This window comes from Dermacentor andersoni, chromosome 1, assembly GCF_023375885.2.
Source record: "Dermacentor andersoni chromosome 1, qqDerAnde1_hic_scaffold, whole genome shotgun sequence".
Lineage (NCBI taxonomy): Eukaryota > Metazoa > Arthropoda > Arachnida > Ixodida > Ixodidae > Dermacentor > Dermacentor andersoni.
Genome location: NC_092814.1, coordinates 151,676,957 through 151,693,781, shown reverse-complemented (window position 1 = coordinate 151,693,781; position 16,825 = coordinate 151,676,957). Strand labels below are relative to the sequence as shown.

Sequence of the window (16,825 nt, the reverse complement as noted above, 5' to 3'; positions counted from 1 at the left end):
CTTAGCGTAGATAAAGTACACGGATGGTTCTCTTTTTTTTTTTTGCCACAGAACCTATCGCCACAAAAGCGAATTGACAATGTCAGTGCAAATGTTTAAAGTTGCCTTTTGTTTCGTCCCAGTCGCCATGTGTTTCTCTAAATTCACGCCGGTGCTATGATCGGTCCCATCTTCTTCGATCACACACTGAATCGGACAGCACTGGATGGATGAAATACTGGAAGGAGTGGTGGATTAGTTTCTCAGTGAAGCCCCGCTATCACGTCTTCCACTTCCGTGGTATCATCAAGGTGGGGCACCAGCACACAGCAGCAGCCGAGCACGAAACTGGCTGGATGCGACTTTTAATGCGAAATTGGTCGTCCAGGCCACCTGAACTCTCTCCACTCGATTTCTTTCTTTGAGGTTATGTGAAAGATCGTGCTTACATGATCAAGAGGGACGTCATATTAGGTCAACGCAAGGATAACGGATGTCTGCCGTCGAATTCCAGCGCCGGTCATCAAGAAAGCCACTGAAGATGTGATAAAGCGAACTCAGTACTGCGTAGCTGCAGAAGGAGACACCTATTCTAACATGTCCTCTATGCAGCAGCTGGTGTCCAACGGCGCTTAAGAATTCATAGGTAATAAGGGCACACTGAAATCTGATGTATCTTTTTTAGTTTGTTTTTTGTGCAGGCGTCCCGGTCGCCAATTCGGCTCATTTAGAAGTACTATATTTACTTTCTTGAATGCATTGGTTTTGCCTTTTCCCTACACGAGGGTGCTACACTAGGCTTTTTTTGGAGTAACGCAACTGCTCTTTCTTTAAGTCTTGGTGCTTGATAGTTTGGGAACACTGCATAATTCACTTAGTAACCGAAATGAGGCCAAGCCGGATTCACTTGAAATCAGAATCAGCAGCAGTCATGCGCGGCAGCGCTTATACTCGGACTCACAGGATAAGAAAAGAAGACAGAGCGAGGCTGCAGTTTTGCCGGAAAGGCGAAGCAGTATTAGTGATGGCGAAGTATACGACAATTTCACGAAGGAAGATTACACCACCGAGAGACGGCAGATTCTTGGTGGTGGGAGAGCACTCAGGCTGTCAAATTGAACTGTTTCCTACTATGAGGTCTTGTAGATTCTCATAAAAGGCCGTCACTTCAATGAACAATTCTTCCAGGTCACACGAAGTTTCTTCAAGTGCAAGATATATATATATATATATATATATATATATATATATATATATATATATATATATATATATATATATATATATATATATATATATACCAGAAAAAAGGCAGTTCTGGGTCCGGGTAAATATGCACAGTGAAGCAGACGCGCGTATGAAGCGGTTTATTGACGTTTCGGCCGGGGTCCGGCCTTCATCAGAATCCTTGGAAAGGAATCCTCTCCTTGCGATTCTGATGAAGGCCGGACCCCGGCCGAAACGTCAATAAACCGCTTCATACGCGCGTCTGCTTCACTGTGTATATATATATATATATATATATATATATATATATATGTGTGTGGGGTTAAGGAAAGCTGGTTGCCTCCCCCCCCCCCCCCCCGGGAAAACGAAAAGTGTCCGCCTATGAGTCAATATTATATAGAAGAAATTGGCTCTAGTGGTTAAGGGAATAGTAAGTTACGCTGGGCGGTACCTGTTCTTGCGAGCTGCCCTAGATCGTGAACTATTCGCGAATACGGACCTAGTTTGGTATTTTCTAATCACGGAAGTCCACTAGCCACCAATCGGTTTTAAGGTCACAGCATGACTGCTACGTGTCGTCATGTATCTCATTAAAATATATGGACGTTGACTGAATTGTATAGCGCGACATGTATAAGGTCCACAGCCTCACTATGTAAGCGGCAGACGCAGAAAGCCTGGAAGATAAAAGTAATAAAAATCAGTATTTTATTTAGAAACATACGGCGCCAAATATAACTTCACTCATTTATGCTCTATTGCAGTCACACGTACTGGCACCCATTCATGCTCTTACTCCAATCACACTCACCAGCACTTAATCGCGTTCATAGTCACGTCTGGTCAAACTATCACTGGCTTTCTGTGAAACTCACGTTAATCGGCACTCATTCCTCATCATACGCACCTGCAATCAAACTCACCGATACAATCACCGGAACTCATTCCCGTTCATACCGACGTCCAATCACGCCCTTCGTCACTCACTCACTCTCTACACCACGTCTGTGAAGTCAGTGTGGAGCGAATATGAGCCATTGTACTCATGAGTTAGTGTGCCGAAGTATGCATCAAGCTGAACTTTAACTGTTATGGATTGCTTAATGCCTAATTCCATGTGGCTGACTTGTTCTGGCTGGCTGAATGACACTCTGAGAGCAGAACTTGTTGTCGGCTTAGTTGAAACGAGTTCATCGTGAAATAGTGGTACTAGTTTAATTTTGCCTCCCTGGATGGTGAAGCAGATATACAATATCAACGAAAGTTATGCTATCAGCACACCTCGTCCGCGGTCTCTTGCATCAAAGAATTTGATAGTCACAATGAGCAGGATAAAAAACAACTTTCCTTGCGAACATTATTGTGCTTAGTTATTTAGTGCACTGCAGGACTCCAGCAAAGCGCATGTTCACACCTATACCCAGAGAGAGAACACTGCTATGATCACGATCACTCGACCAGTGCAACATTGATCGACCAGTGTAACACGTGTAGTGCCGCATTATGTAACATGCTGGTTTTGTTAATTACGATGCAGGGGGCGGGATAAACTTTTTTTGGGGGGGAGGGGCTGAAATACTATAAATAGCAGAGATTCATACGCCCCACAGGGCATGGGGGTGAAAACGGCCTTATTTAAACCGGGATGATCTGAAAATTATTAAGGGATAGGAGAAAGGATGGAAGAAAGTATTTTGAGACTGCACTATCTCTGGGATCAGCCCACATTTTAAGGTGTGATGACACGTTAATTAAGTTTAAATAATTTCCGGGATTTAACATCTCAAAACTACGATCCGGTTATGAGGCACGCCGGTATGGAGGAAAAGCGTGTGTGGCCTAATGGTTAAAGTATCAGGCGCCTGTGCTACATGTCCTCTGTCCAAATCCGGCTGTTGGACAATCTTATTAATTTATCTGTTTCAAAACTCACAAATTCGGCATAAGGGCGAAACAACGAATGCGATAGCAACGTGTTAGATTATTACACATGAAGTAAGGCCCGCAGATTTAGTGGCAGTACGAATAGCAGTACGCATAAGCCGGCTGAGTAAGCATACGTGGCGTGACGTGCGCAGACGCACTGTGCTGCGACGTGCTCACGGCGGGCACGGTGCGTGCGTCCGCTTCGAGCTTTTCAACTGCAGGGTTTTGAAGGCGTTGCTACGTATAGCCTCGGCCTCCTGTTTCCGCAGCGCCACGTCTGGGCGCCCCGACGTTCAGCTGCAGCGTGCGTAGCACACGCAGCAGCGCATAATTCCTGTGTCTGGACCGCGGAGTGGTCTTGGCACGTACCCGGGCCCTCCTTGCTTCAGTGTGATTAGCGTTTCACAACAGCTTCTCGCTGGCGTTTTGTTTGCGCGATGTGAGGGGCGCGGTGCTTCGCTGCAGAAACCCTGAACCGACAGGTATACTACCATGCTACTACGTGTGGGAAAGAGATGGGACAACCCGGCTGAATCTGCATAGCTGTGGTATAATTGGTCACTGCAAGCAAAGCTGTCTAACCTGAGGTCGTATGCTCCTGTCACACGCGGAAATTTCCGCTGCTTCTGTGCACCACTCTGTGCGCTTAGACACATTTCGCCGTCTGTCGTTCCTATGCTGACGCAAATCGAAAGTGTACAGATAATGTGAGTGACGTCCTTAAGAATACTTAATAAAACGGAAGAAATCAGTATCTTTATGTGTAATTATCGACTACGGCGAAAGATCGCATGGCGTGTTCACATAATTCATATTGCAATAAAACGTGCCAAGTGCCTCAACGCACTCACTTGCACGCTCGAAACGCTTAAGGATGTTCTATTCCACCTGCTAGTGCACGCGCCCGTGGTCTAATGGTTAGAGCAGGCTTGGGGTTCTAACCCTGCCGTCGGACAATGTTATGTATGTTTATTTAGTAAATATAATGGATCCGTAACATCACTGCGGCCAGTGGTCCCAGGTGCACATACCCAGTTGTACATAACGGCCCACATTTTTAGGCTGCACTATCTCCGGGATCGGCCCACGGTAAGAGTCATGAGGCATACCCCATGCGGGAAAGTGGTGGTAACTCGCTAAGAAAGACTTTGTCTTGTAAAAAATATTTCTGATTCTATGCCTTTTTCGCCATTAGCCCTCCGCTATAGGTCAAAATTTTTCGAGCTGTGACCAATTCGCCTGTCCGACACGCGACATCACAAAACTGCGAAATCGCACCACTTTAGAGTTACGTGCACGCATTAAAGAAGCATTAATAAGCCGAGCAAAGTTGATTTTTTTTTTCGGAATAGCCAGAGACTGTCCCGTTCCAAAATTAATAAAAGATGGCTGCCCACCGAGCGCTGTGGCACTGGATACTGGGAGAACGGATTTCTTTGGATATAATAAATCATTTTGGGTGGCAGTATAACATTCTCGAGTCCTTTGACACGTATATGACATCACTCTGCCAACTCTTCTTCGCTGGGGATACATGTTACCGAAAATTTTTAACCTTCCGTTGCACGCCGCCGCAATTTTCGACCAGCCACCGCAAGCTAAGTAAGGGAAAGCGGACCAACCGCGGACGCCGGCACGGCCTACATCATCCGGTTATCTACTTTTACTGCGTTAACTCGGCCCCACGGAAACCCTCTCCCTTTGTGCGCGCTCCTCGCCTCTTGTCAGCCAAAAAAATATGAAAGACCTGTCAAGATAGGCGATGCTATTTTCTTTCAAAGAAAACAAAAGTGACCGCTTATAAGCGACGAGAGCGTTTGATTGGGCTGTTCAAACAACGCGGTGGGTCACCGCCCGATGCTTGCGTCAGCGGTTACGGAAATGTGACGTCAGGAGATAGTGATAAATTCAGAATAGAATATTGTTACGTTATACGGCTCCCGCATAACCTTTTGTAAAGTATTTTAGTGGGCTCACTTATTTTTTTATTGACTTGTGCATCTCGTTAACTTTCCACATATATTCTGCCCAATGTCTGCCGCATTGTTGCAAAGTTTAATTTTGAGCAGACTTTTAATTTGTATACCGCTATCGTTTTAGCCTCTTCGTGATCTCCGCGCCGCCTTCAAGCTGTAGTGTCAATTTGATCGTCTTTTTATGACCTTTCTCAATAGCACCATTTCATTGTAACTTCTTGAGTACCTTTTAAAGTATCTGCACTATTTCTTCAAATTTCCATCTTGATCCCACTTACAGTCTCCTTACAGCAATCGTTTCAAACGTTCCGGTGCGAGATTTCGAACAACTTCTTTTCACTGCAACATTTATTCCACAACCAGGTCATTTCACCTGCATAATAAACACAATGCATTCCTGTATTTTTGTAAAGTTTCTTTCCCATCCTGCATTTAGTTCGCTTATACATTGCCGCGGGCGCTTGCTGTGCACACATTTTTTCGAAGGCATTTCTCTGCACGCTTATGAATGATTATAGTGACATTAACAGCGTGACGATAAAAGCAACCAGTGAACAGGGAAAAAGACTACAGCTACGCAGCTGACAGAACTCTCTCTGACTCTGCGCAGCTCCGACTCTGAAAACACGACGGCCTCGGAGTTCGTGTCAGAGAGGATACAGACCCTGGTGCGAGCCTTTTCTCACCGATCACAGCGAGTCAAGGAACGCATCGCAGAACCTCCCACGCCAAGCCCAAGTAAGCTTTCCGTGTGCCCTGTACAGCTTTATTGAATGGCAAGGGGTGCAGTGCAAATGGCCGCAAACAACTATGGACAGAGATCACACCAGTTGTACTATCAATCTATCTTGTGTCGCTGTGCATAGTATTGTTTAGTTTCTCATTGAGCTCAGTTAAATGTCGCATGTACCTGGCAGTGTACGCAAGTCTGTTTAACTATATTCAACGCCATGAATCACAATGCCGGTTCCTCTTGTTCCGCACATACTCAAGCAAGAGCTTCTCTGTATGGAAGCAGGGTCCTTAACCTAAGCAAATCGCAAAATAAAAAAAAATTCACCGATGATTGCGCTACTCTCTAATGCAAAATTTGAGCGCAGCCCGATACGTGTTTTCATTTCGCGATATACTGAGTCATCGCACAGATCACCACACCGATCACCGCACCGAGTGGCAGAGCCGCGACGCGCGGCGCTATATATAGACCGGCCACACAGTTGCCGCTTCCCGGCAACTGCAGCTTAAGCAACCGCAATCTTTACCAGGAAACGCTTGCGGCGAACGCTATGCGCGAAAACTAGATTTCTGGTTCTCTTTTTGTTTCCCCGCACCGCCGGTGCGGCCACTGCCGCGGATGCGCGGACGTGACTGCCATCTGGAGGCGCTTCAAGGTGGCTTCCTCCGCTTTCCTCCTCATGCTTCCGCTGCACCCTCCGCATACGCTTTCCTCCTCGCGCTCTCTTCGCTCTCGCCGTAGTTCATCAGCGAAGGATGAAAGAGCGTTCGTTCTTTCGCTGTGCTCGTTCGCTCAGTTACGCCGAGGGACGCCGACGCTCAACGCAGGAACAGGGAAATATGTATCTTTGTGCCTGTGTATAGAGGAGTTTGGTGGAAGGGGTAGAAAATAGTCTACTTTCAGCTTCTCCATTTTACTTGTAGATACAAGCAGGCATCGAACGCACAGTATTGCCCATTTTTAGCGGTTCAGACGAGTACTACGCACTGGTCACTTATGTCATTGTTTTTAATGAGTACCCTTCAGCCGCGACATGGTTTAACTGCAGACCACTCAAAATTATCCCACTTTTACGTGACCTTTCTTTCTTTCTTTCTTTCTTTCTTTCTTTCTTCCTTCCTTTCTTTCCGTTTGTTTGTTCGCCCAGTGGTCTATATCCAACAATAGCAACATATGTGTCTCCTTCTGAGTAGTTTTCAAATTAATTTGAGCGCTGTACTCTCATCCCCTCGAGTAGCTTTAGAAATATTTAATACGGAAGGCTTGCTGAAGCCAAGCTGTTTGCTTTAACATTAAATAAAAATATGCCGTAACTACCCAGCACCTTTTGTAACGCGCAGGACGCTCAAGTTTTTTACACTATGCCGAGGATCGACTGTTCATCACAAGTTTATGGTCGCGCAAAAACCATTTTCGCAGTGCATAGTCCACCGCTAAAATTACCAAGTCGAATAGGTGGTTCAAGCTAGTCCCGCATAACTACGTACTTGTAAAAATTCTTACCGTCAGAGCTGGAGTTTGTTGCAGTAAGTACTTTTCATGTCTTCAATTCCTCCTGTCACCTCGTTCACTGTTTGCGTCTTATTTCGACGCAGCATCTAACGTTCAGAATGGAGGGAACGTTACCTTGTTACATTCTGACCAATGCTACATTATCGAAGGAACATCTACATACATGTCCCATACTACCTACAGCAGGGCCACGTGCTTAGTCACAAGCGCACTTGTTCCTAGCCGCATAGAACAAAGCTCGTCTTTGCCACGCAGCCCCGCCGCCGGAGAAGCGCGAGGACTACGAGAGTCGGCTGCGGTTGGATTCGTTCGCACTCGTCGAAGACGTGCCGGCCGAGAGCCAGGCCGACTCGGAACAGTTCATCAGGATAGGCTGTTGCTCTTTTTCTAAGAAGGCCTGTACTTTTCCAAGGACCATCGACCCTCAAAGTAAGTAGGGCAACTGTGAACCACAGATATCAGTGTTGTGAAGCGCCTTGAAATGTGCGATGTCAGAGAATTTGAATTAACGAAGCATGTTTGCGAGGAGAACTGCAAGTTGGTAGCAATTTCAAAAGATATTTTCTGTAAGGGCAAGTGTCCGACTGGCACAGTATTTGATTACCTCACATAAATGTATCGCTTTATTTTACCACCCCGCCTGTTGAAGCTCAGCTTCTGTTTTAAGGGGAGCTAAAGTTGGTATTGACTCGTTGAGCACTAACAGCTCAGAGAACAACGGTGGACACCGGGAACCAGAGAACAGCGTGCGTAACCACGAGTTCGTATTGAATCATTGTGCTCGTCAGCTCTCGAAGAGTCACGTTTCGTGGCTTACGCTTGTTTTTGTGTGCATGGTGCGTTACCGACATAATACGTAACTACATTCGTTTTCAATAGTACGAGAGAGCACAGGCTAATAGAGAATGCGTAATTTGGTGGTTGTTGACGTGTAGAATATATCACAGTGCATAAGAACCTGTACCCACTCCTAGAAGTGTACGTTGCAACGACGCAAGTGACCGAAGGAAATGCAGAAGCGAATGGCTTGCACCGCAGGCAAGCTGTACGTATCATGGCAACTGGCAGTGAGCGTGTGCTTCCTGTACAATTGCTGGGCCATCTTTCTACGCGCTGTGTTCCTGGAAGGTTCGCACGCCGACGAGGCCGGCTTCTTCGCCTGCGACTACCTGTCCGACCTGGTGTACCTGCTCGATATAATTCTCTTCAAGTCGCGCATCAGGTTCCACTCCGCCGGCATGTGGGTGGTAAGCCCAGTAATCACTCGCGTTTTTATGTCAGTCATTTCACGCGTTGCCTCAATTCTTTGTTTTATTGGGATAACAATTATATAGGTACTCCGAGTGCATTTCTGCCGTCGCCGTGGTGTTCCGTATGAAGTACAAGGGCGATAACAGTGTTGCGGCGCGCCGCATCGAGTGAAAGCGTACGAGGGTTAGCCGACGATGGCAGCTCAACCTCGCGCGCGCAAGCAAGGAAAGCGGGGAGGAAGCCAGCCGTCTTCCATCGCGCGCAAGGCACCAGGGAGAAAGTGGGGGGGGGGGGGGGGCGTTCTACTCCGGCGGTTGCTGCGTATGCGCGGCCACGCGGGCCTTATCTTGAACGCGATCTGCGATGGGGACAGTCTAGGTGCGACGAGGGCTGATCGTTTCGTGTGTGCTGTGTTCTCGCCGCTTAGTTCGCGTTGAAGCGAGAGGCAGCACGAAGGTCAACTGGCTCGCTGCTGCTGTCGCGCTTCCTCACTCCAGCATTTTGACAGCGAGTTTCCGCGGTGATCGAGTGAGACGTGTTCACATTTTTTTTTTGTGCGCTCGTGACACAATGCTTGTTAATTTAGTTAGTAAGCGAATGTTTACAAATCTGTACGGCCGACAAAACTACTATCCTTACTTCGTATAGCTGTCTACTAATTTGCAATTGAAATTGATGCTTCGCCTTTCGGGCGAAACTCACTTTTTAAACAACGAGGAAGAAAATGCTATCAAATTTTAATTCAGAACGGAACGGATATGTTGGGGCTCAGCAAACGTGTTGGCGACTCCGAAACTAATTTACATCTTAAGAGAACGTTGTGCTGGGATAGTTGATGTTTGAGTGAAAATATGAAGCCTGGCGCAAAAATAAAGAAAGAAAGAAGAAACGCCGCAGGCTGTACGGGAGCTTTGATGATTCGTCTCGCGCGTCGGGTGCATCCGTGAGTGATTATTTAGTTCCTTAAGTGCTTTCTTTTTTTTTCTTCTTTATTTCTGCGCAAATGTTCTCCCATTTACGCAGTTTTTTTTCGTGTTTTTCCTCTGAGCCTAATGAAGAACAAGTGTATTTATTACATTTTATGCTGCCCAACGTTTTTACATGTCTTTTTCCCCCGTCATCAACACGAGTAACTTTGACAAACCGGTTCTCGCAGACGAGCAATTTCCATGGATCTTTTTTTCTACTGCGAAGCTCGTTTTCTGAGAACCCCATATAGCTGCTGTAGCTTCATGCTACTGTCTATAATGGACGACAATTCTTCCGCTCGGGAAAACCTTTAATGCGCCCTTGTCTCTATAGGGTTGCCGCTAAGCATGCATTTTCTGTACAAGAAAGGCGCCTTCCAGACACTCACTGCATGCATGTTTTTTGTCTCTTGCAGGAAGATCCCAAGCTCACCCGACGGAACTACTTCCGCAAGCTTATATTTAAGGTAACGGCGTAAATTTTAAACTTTTGCAATATGTACTCTTGGATTGATTGAAAACATTTTTATTTGACTTGAAAATTCTACGAGTCGAATGGAAGGTCAGCCTAGTCCGGCCGCCCTCTGGTTTCCTCCGCTGCCAGAGCCCGACCAACGAGCCATTGCAGCCGGTTAGGGTCGTCGCTGCGAAGGATGGCTTCCCGTTGCTCGAAAGTGGGGTTGAGAATGGGCTCTACCTCGGGGTGAAACTGCCAAGCCCATGTTTCGTGGTATTAGTCCGCGAGCTCTCCACTGTGAGAGCATTGCGGTTTGTAATTCGGGAGGTACCATACGTGTAATTTTGCGAGGGATGAGAATGTGGTTGTGTTGTAGTTACGTGGTATTTGCATAGTTTTAAATCTTGATGCATTATAGTTGGAACACTCTGTATACGAATGAAATCAACTCGAAACACGCAACTTAGCCTGTTTCTTTGTCGTCAGTTCTTTTTTTTTTCGTTGTGTGTAATCGCTAATTAATAGTATAGCTAACCAACCTTTAAATATTCACACAATTATCACTTCACCTATTAAAGTTGGCTCGTTGAATACCAAAAGAAACGAATGCTTACTGTGGCCTAGCTTTTGCGTAGCCGTCCGTTACTTTTTTTTTTTTTTTTAGCCATTCGGTCATTTAGTTGAAACCGCCAGTACAATCTGTCGATGCAACGTTTTGCAGATGGACGTAGCTTCCCTGCTTCCGTTGGACATCCTGTACTACTTTTACGGCGTCAACCCACTGCTCAGGTTGCCGCGTATGCTCAAGGCGAGTGCCCATGTTTTACGCATGCGCTGTGAAGACGACGCCGACCTAATATGGCGGCTTTCAAAACTCTGATCTCACTTTCTAATATATCATCACATGCGCATGTGCTTTTCCCACCCAGATACAGACATTCTGGGAATTTTTCGACCGCATTGATGCCCTCGCCAAGTCGCCTTATGTGATCAGGCAAGTGTTTAATTCAGTCACAAACATACAAAATAACGACACTGTTTCGTACGAGTTTATGTCGCTCTCCCTCTCGGTGGTGTAAAGCTGTGAAGTAATCCTTACATAGAAAACATAAGTGCGAGTACAAAGTGAATATGAGATTTGACAACAAGGATATCTTTTTTTTATTCCATGTTCTAGACTTCATTATTGTTGTGCGGGGAAACTTTCAGCACAAAACGACTCTAGCTGTAATAGATGCAGTAAAATAGGCAGCTATTCCACGAATATTTGAGATTGCGAACAGTATTATAAAAATAATTTGTTGCATTTCTCGTCGTATCAGCCGATGCTGGAGGGCCATAGAGTTGTTCCATTTACGACTGTAAAAAGAGCGTGGGCAAGATTTTAGTAAACATGCCAACTCATTTAATGGTGGCAGTTGTTCTTGAGGTGTAATAGGGTTTCTCAAATCATTTCAGGGTCTTGCGAACGCTTCTTTACATGATGTACCTGATCCACCTCAACACTTGCGCCTACTATGCCATCTCCAAGTACGAAGGCATCGGCTCCAACCAGTTCGTCTTTCAAGGCGGAAACAAGACCGCGTGAGTACACTTTACATGAGCTACACCTTGCCTGTGCGCACGCGGTTACCGCATTTTGAAAATATGCATGTTGTTTTCCTATTCTTCTTTTCCTTTCGCTTATTATCCGTCGCCCCGAGTGGCCGATCCCGGCGATAACGGCGGTGCTACGCTGTCTGAGTCAGTGACGAAGGGCGACAGAAGTGGAGAATGAAATGGATCGTTACAAAATACGACTCCCAAATGTGTAACACAGACGATGCTCAGGATACTTCTTGTTGAGCTAGCTAGTTGGTGAAACATAGATATTAGAAGAGGAGTGCCAATTAACACACATATACAGCCGAAGTAGGAGGAACGAGCCCAAGTGGGTTGGCAGCCATTTCAGCACAAGATGACTTTGCACCGGCGGCACTGGTGGTGAAGTTTATGCGAAGTTTAAACAGAGCACAAGCAGGCGCCATACTCTGGGACTGCTCACTTCGGTTGAATTCAAATTTATGCGTACGTGCATAATGTGAGCATAGACGTATCTACCAACTTGCCCCTCACTGTCAGAAGTGGGGGTCAAAGTACAGGCAATTCGCTCCTCCACTTTAGAAAGCGGGTACTGTCGGCTGCGCTCTGGTAAACCCAACAAAACAACAGACGACGCCAAGTTTTCTTTCAGAATAGCACCCGCCTAAATATGCTTTCTTTACTAGGCATCCCCTGATTAGGCAGCGAGGCTTGTCTTTCGGGCCTCGCTGCCACGCGCTGTAGCAGACGACGCTCGGACGCGCCTTGCACGCCTGAATTGCAGAGGAGGCTGTCGTCAGACAGTCCAAAACAAGTTTAACTTTCCGCCGCTTCCATCAACCATGCATGTCTGTTGGGGCTGTCTAACCTAACCATCTTTGAATACTCAAAATCAGTTTTTTTTTTTTTTTATAATTTACCAGTCTGTAATCACTTGCCATTTTAGCAATTTTGTCACTTAATTTAGACACTTTCTTGTCTGTTTAGCAACAAAGTATTCTATTTAGGAACCGGTGACTTTATCGGAAACTTGAACGAACAATTGGCGACATTTTAGTGACTTCGAAGTTAAGAAAGTTGCTTAGAAAATGACCCTCCTGAAGGCAGTGCAATATTCAAAAACCAGTTGTATTGGCCGAAACTCGCTGTACGTCGCACAGGCTCCGTAACCATGATGAAGTAACGGTTAGGTCAGGTTAGTGTACACTTTGTTAATGCACCACTTGTACCAAACCTTAATGCCATCCTTAAGAAACATCATAACATACTCATGCAGAGTAATCGCCTCAGCAATGTGTTTCTGGAGTCGCCACACGCAGTTTACCGACGATCAAAAAACTTACGCGACATACTAACGTCTCCTAAGACAACCAAACCTGTTCACATAGGCTGTCATCTTTGCAACAAGTCGCGCTGCAAGGTCTGCGCTCACATGACGACTTCGTGGGCGGAGTGTTATGAGCATCGCCTCAAATTTTAGCCTTAAAAGGCCCCTCACCATGTCTGGCCATTTTGAACTGACAAGCGCAGAGCATACAATGCGTGATAACGATCGTGACTGCAGAGTATTACATCGCTACGCGCCGCGCAAAGATGTGAAATTTCGAACCGAACGCCGTTTTCCCTTCTCCTCGCGGTGTTATGATTGGGGGCTCAATCCCATCGTTCGTAACACGTTGTCAAGATTGGAGTCCGGCATGAATTAGAAGGTAGCTGGCCCATACCGTCGTCCAACTTATCCACGCTGAGGACGTTGATGAAGGGAAGGACTGCTTCTCATCTAGAACGAGGAATATGGGTTTATTTACAGTATCTACATCAGTCTAACATGACTGCTTGAGAGAGTGTGTTGAGCAGCCGCACAACAGCGGTTTAAAACACTCGGTCCTCCCCTTGATTCCAAGGGGACGGAAATGTTCGTCCAGTCATTGCAAACACGCCGCCTCACCCCGGGACGGTTTACACACGCACGCACGCACGCACGCACGCACGCACGCACGCGCACACACACACACACACACACACACACACACACACACACACACACACACACACACACACACACACACACACACACACACACACACACACACACACACACACACACACACACACACACGCACGCACGCACGCGCACACACACACACGCACGCGCGCGCACACACACACACACACACACACACACACACACACACACACACACACACACACACGCACGCACGCACGCACACACACGCGCACGCACGCACACACACACACACACAGTCTTGGTCGGCGCGTGGGAAGGGGGTTCCGACGACGTCCCGCGGCAACTCTCCCGCTCACGGCAGATCAGGTCCGCGTTGGTGGGTTCGGTAACAATAGTTGGCCCGCTGAACGCATTCAGTCACAATGGCGATTTAGTGACGCCGTGGCTAGAGGTTTGCGGCGGCACTCTAGGAAACGTTGACGCCCGTTGTCGCAACTGGCTGGCAACACTTGCACCTCAGATGGGCCGTTCTTAACAGCGGCAGCCGCGCTGCAAGCCAGAGGATGACGTACACGCGCGAGTGCACGTACGTACACGTGTTCGTACTGTGACGTCGCTCGTGGTGACACGTGACTTTGAGAATTATTCAAGGAAACATCTGTTATTTGTGTAATATGTTGCTAGAATATGCTAAACAAACAGAAATAATAAGACACACAAACCGAATGTCTGCATGTTTTTGTTTTACTTTGCAGCACAGCAAGAGAGATATACTTCCGTTTCGTCTGCTTGTTCCCACGTCGTGCAGTCGCGCGCGCATATATACACCGAAACTATGTCTTTTTTTTACCGTGTTCCAGTGCGGGATCATGCTCTGTGATCCGCTTGTGTCTGCCTCAGTATTCGTGCGCATAGATTTATACCGCTAGTCAGGTGTCCTCGTGCACAGCGCGCAAAATCGTGCTTCGCGAAACAAGACAATCGCAACAGCTCGCACGCGACGCCGTCAGCGGAAGGAAGTGCGCCGCGCCGCAAAAAAACGAGGAGAGAAAAAAAAAATGAAGGCGGGGCCCGTGACGTTTGCGTCACGCGATCCTCGAGGTCCGGTATGGGAGAACGCAAGGCAGGAATACGCTTTTTATTTTAATTCTGCCATTGCCGCATGCAGACGACGCTCATTTCTGTCTCGAACTCATACACGTGTGCTAATTGGCCAACAAGACTGCCTTTATAAATTTAATCTGATAATGCATGACCACGTAAGCTCCCAAGAGTCGTCCGTGTGTGATCGAATTGTTTAAGTGTGCCCCTCGAGTTATACAAATGCTTCCAAGGAGAGCGCTTGTTGCCCTGACGAAGACAAATCTTGCCAAACTCTGACTCCCCTTGTTGATGATGATGATGATGATGTCCTTGAGTTTGGCGCTTACCCACTCGCGGGGATTGGCCAAGAGTCGGGCAGACTTTGCTTGTGTGTTCAGAAAAGGAGGTAAAAATCTAAAATTTTGTTACATGAATTTAGGCGAGGGAAAATCGAAACGGTTCAGTAGATTGTCATGCTACGTAGAGGAAAAAAATAATTATATTTAATATATCAATGAGGCAATAGAGGAGGAATGAATAGAATAATATGGTCATCAATGAAATCGGTTTGATTCAATAATAAATTTTTCTAAGGCGAAGCACACATTCCTGTGTGAGTTGCCCACTGTTGATCGCTTCGTCATCTTCCTGCGACTCATTTGTTTTGTTTGTAATGCTCCAGTTGTGCTTTCAATAAACCGTGCTCCATAACGTGAAATGTAATGACATAAACTTGCTCACATGATGAATGCTAGCATGTGAACATCGTTTTACATTAATGGTAATTTTACTTTACTCGAAAGCTATAAGTATTCGATATTCGGTTCAATACAATTTGCCTCCGGCTCTTTGCGATTCGGTGGCGAAATTTACTGTTCGTGCACCCCTAGAAGAGCCTAACGACCAAGTAACGAGTGATGAAACGAAAAATGATAGGCGTAACGTTAAAAGACAGGGAGGCGGCAGCATCGAATAAATAAACAAACTAGTATAGCTGATATTCCATAGCTGAGATTGAGGGGAACAAGTGGGCTGGCGTATGTCATGTCAAGGGGTTTGACGTCCCGAAACTGTACGGCGAGTCTCTAGGTACGGCGTACGGCATAGTGGAGTGCTACGGAATAGTTTTCACCACCTGGGGTTCTTCAGCGTACACCCAATGCACGACACACGAGCGCCCTTGCGTTCCGTCTCCATGCGTACAACAGATCACCGGTTGCCTATTAGAGCAACAAAATGGGCGCCAAGGAAAACGAAAGTCAGACGTGTCGAGGATGGGAGAGGATTAGATGTTGGGATAAGGTTTGAAATTTTCAGGCGTAGGATGGAGCCGGTCGACACAAGACAGGGACGATTGGATCTGGTGAAGAGACCTTTGTCCTTGCAGTAAACAGTGCAATGAAATTGTGATGGCTATGATCATTATTGTGGTAATGAATTAATGAATGAACGAATGAATACAAAGGTCTCAGAGTTCGAAAGACTGAAAAGGCGTGACCTCCTGTTTGTGCGTATATATAGTACATCAAGAAAATAATATTATACTGGTACAGGTCGCACATAAAAGAAAAACTGAACATACATAAACAAAATTTAGTGCGATGGAAATTTTAATGAGCAACAGCTAGCTAGCTGCAGAAAGCACGCATGATACAAAACGAATAGCTTATTCGGCACTATTGTGAACACAAATTCTCTTCATGTGGTTAGATTGACGATGCCTTTATTCCTGCACGCAATGAACTTCATAACGAGGTTGAGTGTAAAGTCTGCGACAGGCAGTTGATGGCGGTGTTCTGGTCTTGCTTGCGCAGGTACGTGCGCTGCTTTTATTTCGCCTTCAAGACGGCCACGTCGATCGGGAAGAATGCGAAGCCTAGCAACGAGCTGGAGTACGCGTACATGACGCTCTCGTGGTTGCTGGGCGTTTTCCTGTTCGCCTTCCTGATCGGCCAGGTGCGCGACATCGTGGCCACGGCCACGCAGGGCCGCACACAGTGCCGCCAGGCGGTCGACGCCTGCGTGCGACACCTGCGCCGCCTCGGCCTACCCGACGACCTGCAGAGACGCGTCCGCCTCTGGCTCAATCACACCTGGGCTCAGAAGAAGACGCTCGGTGAGGAACGGAGAGGGTGTGGCCAGTTCGGACCCCATCTGTGT

The 16,825-nt window shown here is 46.8% G+C and overlaps 1 protein-coding gene across 1 annotated transcript in view; it reads left to right on the top strand.

Annotated features, from left to right (window-relative positions):
• CngB (Cyclic nucleotide-gated ion channel subunit B) overlaps window positions 1–16,825 on the top strand; it is a 70,815-nt gene that overhangs the window by 39,002 nt on the left and 14,988 nt on the right. The window contains exons 5-12 of the mRNA XM_050194357.3: window positions 5,719–5,846; window positions 7,612–7,785; window positions 8,395–8,603; window positions 9,992–10,042; window positions 10,754–10,840; window positions 10,962–11,026; window positions 11,491–11,616; window positions 16,480–16,781. Of these exons, the coding sequence (XP_050050314.1) occupies window positions 5,719–5,846; window positions 7,612–7,785; window positions 8,395–8,603; window positions 9,992–10,042; window positions 10,754–10,840; window positions 10,962–11,026; window positions 11,491–11,616; window positions 16,480–16,781 (1,142 nt within the window). The remainder of the gene's footprint in view (window positions 1–5,718; window positions 5,847–7,611; window positions 7,786–8,394; window positions 8,604–9,991; window positions 10,043–10,753; window positions 10,841–10,961; window positions 11,027–11,490; window positions 11,617–16,479; window positions 16,782–16,825) is intronic.